General features: G+C 33.1%; 1 protein-coding gene across 1 annotated transcript; it reads left to right on the forward strand.

The window, feature by feature from the left end:
• Window positions 1-2,605: 2,605 nt before the first annotated feature.
• On the forward strand, window positions 2,606-6,961 carry LOC134727560 (rhodopsin, G0-coupled-like). Its single transcript, XM_063591941.1, has 6 exons — window positions 2,606-2,696; window positions 3,304-3,469; window positions 4,391-4,518; window positions 5,323-5,630; window positions 6,177-6,460; window positions 6,821-6,961. Exons 1-6 carry the CDS (start codon window positions 2,606-2,608, stop codon window positions 6,933-6,935), a joined length of 1,092 nt encoding a protein of 363 aa, XP_063448011.1. The 3' UTR covers window positions 6,936-6,961.
• Window positions 6,962-16,004: the final 9,043 nt, after the last annotated feature.

The raw sequence follows: 16,004 nt of genomic DNA on the forward strand, positions 1-16,004 counted from the left end.
GCCTTTCTACAACACGATCTTTACTTCTTTTATGACAATCCAAGCCATTTAGGTTAACAGCCTTTCTACAACACGATCTTTACTTCTTTTATGACAATCCAAGCCAATTAGGTTAGCAGCCTTTCTGCAACACGATCTTTACTTCTTTTATGATAATCCAAGCCATTTAGGTTAGCAGCCTTTCTACAACACGATCTTTACTTCTTTTATGACAATCCAAGCCATTTAGGTTAGCAGCCTTTCTACAACACGATCTTTACTTCTTTTATGACAATACAAGCCAATTAGGTTAGCAGCCTTTCTACAACACGATATTTACTTCTTTTATGACAATCCAAGCCATTTAGGTTAACAGCCTTTCTACAACACGATCTTTACTTCTTTTATGACAATCCAAGCCAATTAGGTTAGCAGCCTTTCTACAACACGATCTTTACTTCTTTTATGACAATCCAAGCCAATTAGGTTAGCAGCCTTTCTACAACACGATATTTACTTCTTTTATGACAATCCAAGCCAATTAGGTTAGCAGCCTTTCTACAACACGATCTTTACTTCTTTGATGGCAATCCAAGCCAATTAGGTTAGCAGCCTTTCTGCAACACGATCTTTACTTCTTTGATGGCAATCCAAGCCATATTAGGTTAGCAGCCTTTCTACAACACGATCTTTACTTCTTTGATGGCAATCCAAGCCAATTAGGTTAGCAGCCTTTCTACAACACGATATTTACTTCTTTTATGACAATCCAAGCCATTTAGGTTAACAGCCTTTCTACAACACGATCTTTACTTCTTTTATGACAATCCAAGCCATTTAGGTTAGCAGCCTTTCTACAACACGATCTTTACTTCTTTTATGACAATCCAAGCCATTTAGGTTAACAGCCTTTCTACAACACGATCTTTACTTCTTTTATGACAATCCAAGCCATTTAGGTTAACAGCCTTTCTACAACACGATATTTACTTCTTTTATGACAATCCAAGCCAATTAGGTTAGCAGCCTTTCTACAACACGATCTTTACTTCTTTGATGACAATCCAAGCCATTTAGGTTAACAGCCTTTCTACAACACGATATTTACTTCTTTTATGACAATCCAAGCCATTTAGGTTAGCAGCCTTTCTACAACACGATCTTTACTTCTTTTATGACAATCCAAGCCATTTAGGTTAGCAGCCTTTCTACAACACGATCTTTACTTCTTTTATGACAATCCAAGCCATTTAGGTTAGCAGCCTTTCTACAACACGATCTTTACTTCTTTTATGACAATGCAAGCCATTTAGGTTAGCAGCCTTTCTGCAACACGATCTTTACTTCTTTTATGACAATCCAAGCCATTTAGGTTAGCAGCCTTTCTGCAACACGATCTTTACTTCTTTTATGACAATCCAAGCCATTTAGGTTAGCAGCCTTTCTACAACACGATCTTTACTTCTTTTATGACAATCCAAGCCAATTAGGTTAGCAGCCTTTCTGCAACACGATCTTTACTTCTTTGATGGCAATCCAAGCCATTTAGGTTAGCAGCCTTTCTGCAACACGATCTTTACTTCTTTTATGACAATCCAAGCCATATTAGGTTAGCAGCCTTTCTACAACACGATATTTACTTCTTTGATGGCAATCCAAGCCATTTAGGTTAACAGCCTTTCTACAACACGATATTTACTTCTTTTATGACAATCCAAGCCATTTAGGTTAACAGCCTTTCTACAACACGATATTTACTTCTTTTATGACAATCCAAGCCAATTAGGTTAGCAGCCTTTCTGCAACACGATCTTTACTTCTTTGATGGCAATCCAAGCCATATTAGGTTAGCAGCCTTTCTACAACACGATATTTACTTCTTTTATGACAATCCAAGCCATATTAGATTCACAGCTTTTCTATAGCATTATCTTTACTTTTTTTATGATAATCCAAACCATATTCAATTCACAGCTTATGGCAATCCGAGTAATTTTCTATTTACACCTGCTCTACGGCACTATCATCATTTTTTTTTACAATCTGAGCCATATAAGATTAACCGCTTTTCTTTGGCACTTACTCCCATTTTTTTTAACAAAGCAAATGACATCTCTTGAAAGGAAATAATCAATATTAAAACCGTCTTTATAACTACAGAAAATAATACGGGTTTGAAATGTGATTTATCGTTTAATTTTAAAAAAAGTTAGATTAAGACATCAGTAGTATACCGCTGTTCGAAAGTCATAAATCAATTGCGAGAAAGCAAATCTTGGTTACAAAATTAAACATCGGCTAACACATCAACTATGAAAGGAAAAAAAACGAAAGAACAGAACATAGAAGTGCAAAAAAAAAATGAACAACAATGCAACGTTCATAGAAACGAACTTTTATAAATATTTGAATATGCCTGTACCAAGTCAGGAATATGCCAGTTCTTGTCCATTCGTTTTTGATGCGTTTTGTTATTTGATTTTGCCATGTGATTATGGACTTTCTGAATTGATTTTCCTCTGAATTCAGTATTTTTTGTGATTTTACTATTTATATAACAACTAGCATATATGTTACTTATTATGTACTATATTTTAAAAAAAGATTAATTTATTTTCCGTTATAGATGGCGAATGTAACAGCGGTGTATTTACCTAATGAAGGCATCCTGACAGAAGCTGAGTATATGTGCATTGGTGTTTATCTTGTAGTCTTAGGTAAGTAATGGTTGTATGCAGCTTCAATATGCGTTGTTAAATAACAGAGATATTTCAGTCTATAATCTATCGTAGGATAATGCACTGCGCTGAACAATAACAAATCAAACGTGACTGTTCCTGATAAAGGTAAATCCAGAAAAAGGATGGATAGACACTCACCTTCAATATATTGTTTAGTTTATTTATATCATTAACAACATTTTACTTATCGTACATGCAATGTGAACAGAAATTGAGAATATAATAATTGAGAATCATATATAAAATGTACTGTTTTCAGTAACGATTGTTATATTAATAGACAGGACTACAAGTTACGATTTTGTTTTAATAACTACTAAATGTAACACTGTATATGTACCTTGTAACAGCCATAATAATCATGATGTTAGACGACGGGGTACATTTTGTTCTTTTCGTATGTAATATTGAAAGTTAGGGCCTTCACTCAGAAATCAACAATGCAATATCCTCGATTAGTTATCGATAAAAGAAAATGTGTTGTTCTGGTTAACAAGATACCAAATGAAATTATAAAATTATAAAAAAAACTTTGCACACAAACTCTTGCATGTCACTATTTATCAATTGTTCTATTTTGTAGGAGCGCTATCTGTTCTGTTTAACATTTTTGTAATCATTGTACTGGTGAAGGGGAATCCTAAATACCATGCTGTACACAATATTCTGCTACTGAACATATCAGTGTCCGATCTATTACTGTCGGCGGTGGCCTACCCACTGTGGGCCTCTACCACATTCTATTACAGGTAATATTTTTATGTTATGCTTTTTACCCACTCAAGACATCATCTTTGTTAAATTTCAAATGCATTTCTGATCACAAACGCTAAACAATTGATATAATCAGTATGATTTATCTTTTGTTTGCCTTATTATCATTTCTGTTAGATATACTTTGGGAAAACTAGGATTGGAGGGGTGGTATGGCTTTAATCTGATTAACCATATAATGCCTACCAACGCTCATAACTAACAGTTTTATTAGGTAGTATAGTAGAAAATTCTAATATGACGTGCTTCTTTAGCTTTGTAAAATAACCAAACTTTATTATCTAATAAAATAAGTTTGCACATGCGTATATACACCTTATCGCTATTTGTCCGCCATTACTGGATATCACACAGGTTCCCGTAATATCTTGACGTCATAAAACAAAATATCTGACGCCATAATGGAAAAGTGATTGTTGCATGCGTCAAAAGGTCAAGCGGCCGGACCGGCCGAGTAGGCTAATAGCGATAAGGTGTATTGACTACGGCAGAAAAAATGAATTTCTTCAAATTGATACGCATTTAATGTATTTCCTTAAATTAAAACACTTTCAAACACTAAAATGATACACATTTTGTTACTAAAACTTTTACAATAACAACAATGTGTTACAATTCGTAATTGACATATTTGACCTAGATACCGCAACGTTCATGTTGGCTGTTCTAACTTCAAGTGCTATAATAAACGTACAACAAGAAATGCAATTAAATAACATTTTACTAGGAAACTTAGTATATAAAACGGGATGTTAAAAAATAATTAACTAACACTAAAACAAAAGCAATTGAAAAAGATATCACTAAATATTTGACAAAACAAAGAAGGTAGATTCGAACATAAGATTTAAATACCTTATACTTAGGATTAACATTGCTTTTTAATTATCTAATAGGTGGATATGGTCAGATGCATGGTGCACATTTTCTGCATTTTGGTGTTTCACATTAGCACAGAATGATATGAATACATTGGCTGCCATTTCTATGTGTCGATACATCATTGTGTGTAAACCTCAGTACGGTAGGTTTGATTATTGTTATTTAAACATAGTGTGTCTGTTTGGGTTGCTTACCTAGTTTTGTCAGTGTAACGGAACTGTCAATAAACTCATAATAAATACCAGCTTTACATTTTGTATTTACGCCAGACGTTTCGTCTACAAAAGACTCGTCAGTGACGCTAGAATCCAAAACAGTTTTAAGAAAGGTCAAACAAAGTACAAACTTGAAGAGCATTGATGACAAAAATTCCTAAAAGTTTTTTTCCAAATACAGTTAAGGTAATCTATCGCTGAGGTAGAACAGACTTAGTATTGAAAAAATAACAGACAATTGTAGCTAGCTTCACAACATATATTTTTTCTTATATGTACCGGGCTCCAACCAAAAACCTCAGTGTTGTGGTGAATTACGTTTTTATTCCTAATACAATTTATTCAAATATATACAATAAAAAATTCATCAGACATAAGCGAGTGTCATTTACAAAAATGAGCGATGCAGTATTCAATAACTGACCGTGCGAAGGCTGAATAGCCAATAAAGGTTGTTGAAAACTTCCAGTAACATCATTCAATAACGTTTTCCAACATTAAAAACATTTTAAAACTATTCAGTGTAAGAATTAACTTATAAACAACAGTTGCATGTAGTAAACAGATAGAAATAGTAAAACATTTATAGATCATTCAGTTACTGATATTAAAAAGTGGTGTCATCGAATTACATGATATAAACTGTAAATCTTATAAGACTAAATAGATTTTGGTTTTTGTTTTTCCAGAATTTTATTTGATGAAACCAAGGACTAAATATATGATTTTAGTAGCAATATGGTCTCATTCTTTGCTGCACACAACTGCACCACTGTTCGGATGGAGTTCATACAAACAGGAAGCCTTCGGAACCTCGTGTAGTATAGATTGGACCGGACACTCAGCCTCAGTAATAACATATAACAGTATCATAACACTAACATGTTATGGTATTCATTTGTTTATATTTACCTACTGTTACTATTTTGTCATCCAAGAATTAAGAGCTGTAGCTTCTACACCTTTAAACGATCAAATAGTATCAGTCGAAAAAGTCCGATGGTATCACAGAGTGTCAACATCATTGGCTGTGACAATGGTAAATATTACACTAAAATAAAGTATATTCTCCAATTTTTTTGTTTTAACTTATCTTGAATTTTCAAATTTGAACGGGATTTACGAAATACGAACATCAGTTAGTTACTTTACCTTTAATTCATACTTGGAAACTGAATATGTTTTTAATTTTTACTGTTCTACAGCTCACAGTCACAGTGAGGTCTTTAACACGTAACGAATAATTTCAAACCTTACCTCACCTCAATTTTAAGACGGAATCTAAGTCAGTTTTAGCGGAACTCTTTGCAAACAGACTATATCTCTGTCAATATTACATGTTAAACAAACATACCGTATAGCGGGTTATTTTCGCGGGGTGCAAATTTTCGCTTATTTTCGCGGATCAAAATCGCCAAAATAAGTTCCGCCAAATTAAAGGTGTACATACAAAGGTATGAATACAAGATCTTAATCCGCCAACATATTTCGTATACCTTGTTCAATGAAAATCGCGAAATTTTACACCCGCGAAAATAACCCGCTATACGGTATATTATTTAAATCTCTGTTATATTTGTTGCAGACCTCATTAGCAATGGTAGCTGTGTTTCTGGTAGCGTGGACCCCATATGCCATAGTATCAATTTATAGTATGTTTTCAAGTGGATTACACCCATGGATGCTTGTTATACCAACTATGCTGGCAAAAAGTTGTACATTGCTTAATCCGACAGTGTGTGCCTTACTGAGTTGCAAGTTTAGAAAGGCAGCTTGGAGATTGTTTTCTAGAAAAAATAAAGTAAAACCAATAGTTGATGAATGTCAATTACAGGAATTTAAACATAGCAGCACTTCATCCGGCGTCAGGTATTGTTTGTTTGTATTAATGAAATATATTTTATGCACATTTCAGTAAAAATGGTTTTTATATTTACAATTAGACATTGGTTAAATAAAAAGAGACGTCCGATACTTTATTCGATGAAAAAGACATTGACAACGCCATGGGACAAACACGAAAAACGACAACACGACAAACAACAGTATACAAAACACAACATTTGAAGAATATATATAATTGGTCCAAAAGATTTATATATAGAATAATTGGATACTTAAATATATAGAATGGAGAAAAACAACATTTAAAAAAAAAAATTTCATAGACTGAAAAAAAATATTAAAGTCATTCTTTGATTGAAACTAATAACTTTCTTGTAATTACAGAATTTGTGAACAGGGACAGAATGAAAGAATTCAATACAAAGGAAATTTGGCGCACAATGACGTCTTCATTGGTGATATGATAATATCACTACCACTTGATTATAACATTGTATAATTTATTTACAGTGCCATGACACTGCTACTCTCAACTTGAATTGACTACGTTATTCATGGTTTTATCGTTTCAATACCGTATATACGACTGGTTGCTTTTATGCATGGTATATAGATCTATCTCGATATGACGTAATTTGAATTTCAGTAATATTCCTCTTGGTATTTTTGCGGAATGGCAAATAATTGATTTTCTTATTTGACTGAACAAATTTTAACATTCGATATAAACAAATCTGAGGAAAATTAAAAAAAAACGGAAAGTCCCTAATCAAATGGCAAAATCAAATGCTTCAAACAAATTGACAACATCTGTCATATTCCTGACATGGTACAGGCATTTTCTTATGTCGAGTATGGTGGATTGAACCTGGTTTTATAGCTAGCCAAACCTCTCACTTGTATGACAGTCGCAGCGAAAGAAAAAATATCCTTACAAGATTGAAGTAATGATAAAAAAAAAGCTTAACTCTGTTACATATTCATAATTTTACTGCTGTCCTTAATGAGACCGTTCCCGATTAAAATTTGTCAAAATTCTGATCAAGACCCTGTGAATCGTAGCTGAAAATTGAAATGAATCAAAATTGGTAAAAACACATTTGTTTAATCATGACAACAATCAGATATTGTTCAGGAAGCGTCCGAATCGAGTGTTTTTCATCCAAATGTGTCCCATTTTCCCTTCTTAATCTGATTCGAATCAACTTTGTATCTTTCGAAAGATAAAAAAAACCCGACGAATCATTCCCGAACAGGTCCCGATTCTGCCAAATGCGCTCCGACTGATATCAGACAGTGACCAGACAGTAAACTAATACTGATCGAAGATATCCTTCAGAAAACTGTTGCCGTATTCGTGCAGATCAGGTACTGAGGGAACGCAAAAGTATCACAATCTGCTGTTCTGCATTGCTAACATCTCTAACTAGACTCATTCGTATCGTTGTCTGGAATTGTCGGGACTCTGACGTTATTATCATTGCCGTACTAGTAGATGCGGAACGGTTTCGGTACAGATTGTTCGCATTTGGAAGATCAGTATGCGGTCTGGACTCGATCGGATAAAAAACAGATGTGAAAAATTTCTCCAGATCATGGCCATTCTACATCACACTATCCAGAAAACACAGAACATTGTCACGATTTTTGTAATGATACAAAAGAAGCTGTCACGAGATAGTCACTGGTGTAATCTAACCGCCTTGGTGCTTTGCCGACCTCTCCAGACCGTTCCTCATCCATAGAAAGCTGTAATGAATGTAAGCTACTTCGTTGAGACAATGATAGATGACATTCGAGATCATTTGGGATAGTCATCCGACTTTTTAACTCTTCGTGTCTTAGCGCTATCTGATCTCAAATGGGATCCATAATCGACACTGTGTGAACGCCACATTGACGAAATAAAAATCGGCTAGTTTTTCTGATGTCTAGAAGTCAGTATAAAGAGTTGTCTTGGTCGGTACATAAAGAATGTGGGCACTTAGACCTCCAGAATATGACGAAAGGAGAGTAATTATTGTTCACATTGTGTCTTATATATATATCCCCTTTTTGACGAAATTCGTGTGTTGTTTGATTTTATGATCATTATGGTGAGTTAGAAAGTAGTAAATCAGATTAAAAAATGTGCAAAGGTGTATGGAGAAATTGTATATAGAAACTGATTTATATTTCGATGTTATTTGTCATAATTTATTTTACATTGTAATAGTACGTTTTAAATATGCGTTAAATACTTGCTTTAATGGCGTTAATATAAATGATATTGTAGATAATGTATCAATTAAAAAAATATTGTAATCATTAATATTTGTTAAATATAGTAAATAAAAGTTGCAAAGTGATAAAAATTAGTTATGAAATTATAATAATTTAAAGATACTGTTGATTCATTTATTTTCGTTAATTAGAGATAATTTGCATGTTTGTGGATGTTTAATTTCGTGGGGTTTGTCGAAGTCTCCATCCAATCCTAATGACAATTTGTAATTTATTGAATATTTAATTTGGTGGTTCACTTGTACCCACCAAAAACCACGAAAATTGGTATCCATTGAATAATAATAAATACACAGTATCATTATTTATAAATAGAATGTCTGACCAAAAGAATGATTTGTACCATGTATCAAGTATATGTTGATTTTTTTGTAATTGAAATTTTATATTATACATTTAAATATATATCATTCACCTTCCGTGACAAGGTAAAACTACGACTATTGAAGTTATATTTTTATATAGCGGATGTGGTCGAGTGGTCTAGAACGCTGGACACGAGGTTAAGCGATTGGTACTGTAGTGTATTAAAGGTGTGAGTTCGAATCCCTTTTTTTGAACGCATTTATCTCATCGAAATAAAGTTACAACAGATACGTTTAAGTCTGCCTCGACATAAAACTCAAAATTGAGAATTATGGTCGGCTGAGAACAAAACTTTACGACAAAAAAAGATTATATCAGCTTCCAGATAATGAACTTACAATTTGCATGTATCAACATCATGTTTTTGCATGTGGAGTACATAACTTCAAGTTGATACGATCTTCCAGAGAATATATTCCCTTTCATGATTACATTGAAATAGGAAGGTAGATAACAAGGAAGCTATTGAACCAAGTGTTAAAACTGGTGATGATGAGAATTTTACGTACGCCATTAATATTGTTAAATCGTCGTTGTTTTTTTTTCATTTGCCATGGCATGGTCAGTTTGTTTTGTACTTACTCTATAAAAAATAAATTAACATTAAAAAGAAAATTGAGTAAAACAACGTGTAACAATATCATTTTATTCTTTTCATTTAAATTCTAATCATTGATATTAAAAGTATGTAACAATCGTCTATCCTCAAAAAAATATACTGGATAAAACTTGCAATATAAAAAAGAAGATGTGGTATTTTTGCCAATGAGACAACTGTCCACAAGAGACCAAAATGACACATACATTAGCAGCTATAGGTCACCGTACGGCCTTCAACAATGACCAAAGTATTTTTTCCTTTTCAAAGTGCATTGTACACGCTATTCATATATTGAGCATTAATACCGTCAACGTGGAGAACATAGAACAATAACAGTTCCTCTTGTAAGTGTTTGCACGGGGAGAAATATTCTGCCACGACATTCTCCACTGAATGGTACTTAAAAATAGGTAACAAAGTAGAACAGCTAAATTAATTCAAAATGTTTCATCATTTTCTTATGATTTTGTGTTTAGATACACGAATGTAAGTTTGATAAATCGAACTAAAAACAAATTTACAAAATAAGCAAGGTACACTTAACTTGCAAGTTTAGCTGCAGTAAGCCACTAATTGTCAATAGCTTTTGGACGGTTTTTGCATTTGCAACTAGTCATCTAATCATTTGTCTTTGTCATCTAGTCATTTGGCTTTGTCATCTAGTCAATTGGTTTAGTCTTCTAGTCAATTGGCTTAGTCATCTAGTCATTTGGCTTTGTCATCTAGTCATTTGGCTATTCCATCTATTCATATGGCTTTCTCATCTAGTCATTTGTTAGTCATTTGACTTTGTAATATAATTATTGTTGTTTGTTAATCTACGAATATAGGGTTAGCAGTAACAGAAAAAGAATTGCGTGCTTGATAATGATATACGGGTCGTGATAAAATTCCGTCCATATTTTAGATAGAAAGGAGTAGGTCCCTTAACGACCGATTTTGGCCTCAAATTTCAGGTTCATCTGACGAAAGATTTTGACCACTTTTTAAACACTTATTTGAATCAAGTAGTTTATCTGAAATATTCTAACTGATTTAGTCATTAAAAACGACCCGATTCAAGCTCAATTATGAAAAATCTAACAAATATGCCGAAAAATGTATCTTTTTGGATGGTTTTTGTCAAAAATAAAAGTGGCCACATCCGTGTTCATCCTCAATCTTTATATAATTATGTTATGTATTATCATAAAATACAACTTACATTTTAATATTAAGGATGAACACGAATGCGGCCACTTTTGTTTCACACGAAAACCGTCTAAAATTTAACTAAAATGCTAGAATTGTGAAGATTTCAGTAATTTAACATGACTTAATGGTGCTAATACCAATAAATGTGCATTGTATTGTAAAAAAAACAGCCCATATTTATGTAGCAGAAGTATTCTACTTTACAATTAATAACTTAAAATTTATAACAATTTTGTGAAACTGCTATATTTTGGGGCCAAAAAGGGGTCTTACTGGACCTACTCCTTTATAAAAAATTTGTATTAATTTAATTCAAATTTAAATGGTCTATTGAACTCATAGTAATTTATACAGACAAAATTCAAAATATGCAATCGTATTGAAATTGGGAAGATAATTTTAGATGCAAATAAAATAACAAAAATTACGGAATTTTTAAACGACATAATGATAGCAATTATGTTGATATTTCACTGTTGGGTACTTATAAATGATGACATTTCCGTTAAAAAAGAGGAACGAAAGATACCAATGGGACAGTCAACTCAGAAATCTAAAGTAAACTGACAACGCCATGGCTAAAAATAAAAAATACAAACCGACAAACAATAGTATACATGACACAACATAGAAAACTAAAGAATAAACAACACGAACCCCACCAAAAACTAGGGTTGATCGCAGGTGCTCCGGAAAGGTAAGCAGATCCTGCTCCACATGTGGCACCCGTCGTGTTGCTTATGTGATATCAAATCCGGTAAATAGTATAATTTGGTAAGTCACATTCATGAAAGGGAAGGGGATTGTAGTTACGACGTATGGAACGAAACGGTTATTCCGTAACGGTCAACCAACTCGTGATGGCGTCCGTAAATTTACGAAAAGATGATTTCAACTTTACCGGTTTAATAGCTTCCTTGTTAGCAGCAACCCTCTATCAAAAAAATCATGATAGGAAATGCACGCACGCGAATAACTTATCAATTTGGAGATTTATACCCCGTATGCAGATGCTGCTGGAAAGGTTCTTCTTAGAAATGGAAAGTTCACAATTGAAGCTGAAATCATCTCTTTTGTTGTAATATAAAAAAGAAGATGTGGTATGATTGCCAATGAGACAACTATCCACAAAAGACCAAAATGGCACAAACATTAACAATTATAGGTCACCGTACGGCCTTCAACAATGAGCAAAGCCCATACCGCATATAGTCAGCTATAAAAGCCCCGATAAGACAATGTAAAACAATTCAAGCGAGAAAACTAACGGCCTTATTTATGTAGAAAAATGAAAGAAAAACAAAAATGTAACACATAAACAAACGACAACCACTGAATTACAGGCTCCTGACTTGGGACAGGCACATACATAAATAATGTGGCAGGGTTAAACATGTTATCGGGATCCCAACCCTCCCCCTTACCTGGAACAGTGGTATAACAGTACAAACCGACCCTCATTGTCAGTTTTTAGATCTAAGTCAAGATATGAGGCCGACTTTACTGTATCTGTAGTATCCTTTATCTCTAGTTCAATGGGATATATGCTATCCACATAGTCACCACATTTTGAATTATTTAGGGACAGATCATCATCTATATAGCGGAAAGTAGAGTTAAGGGATACTGCTAAGTTTTTATCTTTCTTCCTAAGACGATCCTGCATTAAGTCAGCCTCATAATAATAGAGAAACAAGTCGGCAAGTAGAGGGGCCCAGTGTGTTCCCATTGGAATGCCGACAGTCTGTTGAATAATACGTCCTCCAAACGTAACAAACATGTTGTCAATCAAGAAATCAAGCATTTTGATAATATTAGTTTCAGAGATTTTTTTTCTTTGAATTAGAGTGGTCCTTTACAAAGTAGGATGTATCCCTACCTAAGACAAGATACTTGTATCTACGTTGACCATTCTTTTTTATGAAGCAAAGCAATACCAACTCTTTCAATTTGTTAGTTTGGAATGTGGAATACTTGTGTAAAGAGTAGAAAAGTCAGATGTTTTAATGATGTTACAAGATGAAAGAGAGTTAGATTGTATGTACTCTAAAAGTTCTTTTGATTTTTTTAGTATCCACATCTGATTCACGCCACCTCTAGAATAGGCAGTTTCACAACTTTAAAGCCCGTCTTTGATTGCTGATAAAATAGATGTCAATAATTTAGAAAGAGGTTTGTAGAGCACTTTGAACCCATTTTATGACATGAAAAAAAAATCTTCTAATTACTTCAGTTATTACAGCATTCAACGTTCGATTTCGACATTTAGAATTAACGAATAACAGTACTGTAGTTAAAGAGTTGCCACTGTCAATTGTAGATTTGACGGTCACAAATGCAGTTTTACTGGCGACGCGTAGCGGAGACAGTAAAACGGAGATTTGCGACCGTCAAATCAAAATTGACGGTGGCAACTCTTCAACTACAGTACTGTTATTCCGATTCTAATGCATTACAAAAAGAAAATATACGATAAAACTTGAAAAAAAATGTCTAAATTTGTCAAATAAAAGAAAATCCGCGAAACTTTATGAATGATTTTGGCACAAAGACGTCATGGCTAAACGTGACGTCATACAAATGAAAACTTACAAACTGGAGGATATAACGTTACCTGTACGCTTCAAATTCGGATAAAATTACATTAAAACGGCGAATTCGAGGTAGGTGTTGTTTTGTTTTCGATTATATAGTAGTAATCGAACATTTGTTGATTCATCAATTCAAAATGGCTGGTCCGTTCTTAGTTACGCCTGGTCAACCGTGGATTTGACGGCAACTTTTAGCCAATGAAAAAAATTGTTACATCCAAGTTGCATTAGAATCTGTAACTTATATAACGATATTATCACCTTCATAACGAAATGTAAATGACATAACAAAAATGTAAAGTACATTAAAGTAAAGAAACTAAATTATGCATGTTTGCTGATGACACTCAGATTTTTAACAAAAATGAGAAATCAGTAGAAAAATCTTTTGATGTCCTATCGATATACGAGAAAGCTTCGGGATCTAAAATGAATTTTGATAAAACCAAAAGTTTACTTATAGGATAACTTAAAAGGAAAAAAAATGTCAAGTACATAACACAAATGTCCACTACATAAGAAATTAGGCCAACTGTTATAAAGTTGACGTATTTACACTTTGGCCTAATTTTTATACAACTCATACTTAGACATCACACAGAGCATTCCGTATAATGATATAGATATATGAACGTGATGTTCCTTTCCTTGTATGGAAGCGGAGTAACTATATGGAGGATAAAGATCAATATCATTACATAACAATGTTCATATCATATGTATTATATAATGGCAATTCAGGTTGCACTTTAATAAATCATTTATTCATTCATTCATAGCGAAAGACAAGTACTACTGCTTCTAGAATAAAATTCATCTGGTATCCTTTTATGGTAAAATTTTAGAAATCAATAATTAGAATAATTAGTATTGTTACAATTATAGCTGTTAATTTCTGGTTGCGAAACTAATCGTATTTTGTACAATTTTTTCAATTGTATTTGACTATATTTAAAACTATGAAGTTATATGTACGAGAAATAGGATCTTACCTTTGTGTTTGGACTGACCAAGCACTTATATTTGAATTCAGAAAGTAAAGATCTGATAGTACTCGCAATTATTGAAGCTAGATCAAAGCCATTAAAAACGTAATACAAATATATCTTAGACAGCATACATCCAACATCAAATGGATTTAGTATAGAGACGTTATATAAAAACATGATCTTGTGCAATATCGACAGATCGTTGAACCGTGAATGTGCACTTGTTTTTAACCAAATCATTGTACCAATAAAAACAATTTTCAAAGATGTGATTACAGTGTTGATTCGGTAACCTTTAAGAATAAATTTATTTAAAGGATCATATGTTTACGCGGATCGGATTTTAATTTCCAGACTCGGTTAACAGAATGAGGGTAAAATTTAAGATATGCTATTGCGTTTTAAATGAGTTTAATATAGGTACTTGCAGACCAAATACGCTAATTACAGAGTTGATAAATTATAGGTAAAAATGATCGAAAAATTATTTTCTATATTTAAGAAAATTTTCATATTAGTGTTTTTTTACCTTTGCTTTATATATGTTATCTTCATCCGATCTTTTTGATACACATCAGAACCAAAGTTAACCTATTGTAATGAGTCCAAATGACTTTATAAGAAACCTTGTCATGAAAAATTTAATGATGAAACAACTAGACAGTCCTGCACTGAATTCAGTACTTCAAATGAAATTTTCACTGATAAAGCATGAATTCTAAAATGTTGGTAGGCTCCTTTTTTCTGCTTTTTTGCAGCGTTTCTGTTATAGTATCACTCTTTGTTAGGGCGAGGGTCTGCTCGATGTGGAAGTAGTTAAGACTACTGTTAAAAATATAAACTTTTCCATTGTTCTCAATGGTCTGGAATGATAACAATCTTGATATAGTTTGACTCAACGGTGATGTGACAATCTGTTATACTTTTCATTAATTAGTCAACTTCTCGTACTCTATTCATAACCAGTATTCAAACCATATAGTGGGTAAATATACTCATCATAGATACCAGGACTAAAATTGTGTACGCCAGGCGCGTGTTAAAAAAATACAAAGACACAATAACATAACAATGTGAAGAGTATTCACAATTCCTAAAAGTACGTTGACCTATAATAGTTTGCTTTAACAAATTTTGACTTGGATGGAGAGTTGTCTCATTGTCACTCATACCATATTTCTAATATCTACAGCTACGGTAATATAATATTTTCATGGGGTAGAAAATGATAAGTATTTCGAATAATTCAGTTGATTTGTGTTATTATGGCCATATCAATGATACCTCATTGCTTAGGTAATATATTCCCACGCATAGGAAGCGAGGTGGTGAATCAAATATTTGTAATACAAATATCAAAGTTGTCTTATGTCGGAGCCTTCTATAGCTTATTTCACGGCATTTTGACAAATAAATGCTAAAAACTACGTCATTTGGTCTGTGGTGGATATTTGTCTCATAGACAATAATACCAAATTTTATTTCGTTTTTATAGCTGGAAGAATTTTACAATCATGGCTGCTAAGAACAATACAACAATTTTA

This window comes from Mytilus trossulus, chromosome 8, assembly GCF_036588685.1.
Source record: "Mytilus trossulus isolate FHL-02 chromosome 8, PNRI_Mtr1.1.1.hap1, whole genome shotgun sequence".
NCBI classification, from domain to species: domain Eukaryota; kingdom Metazoa; phylum Mollusca; class Bivalvia; order Mytilida; family Mytilidae; genus Mytilus; species Mytilus trossulus.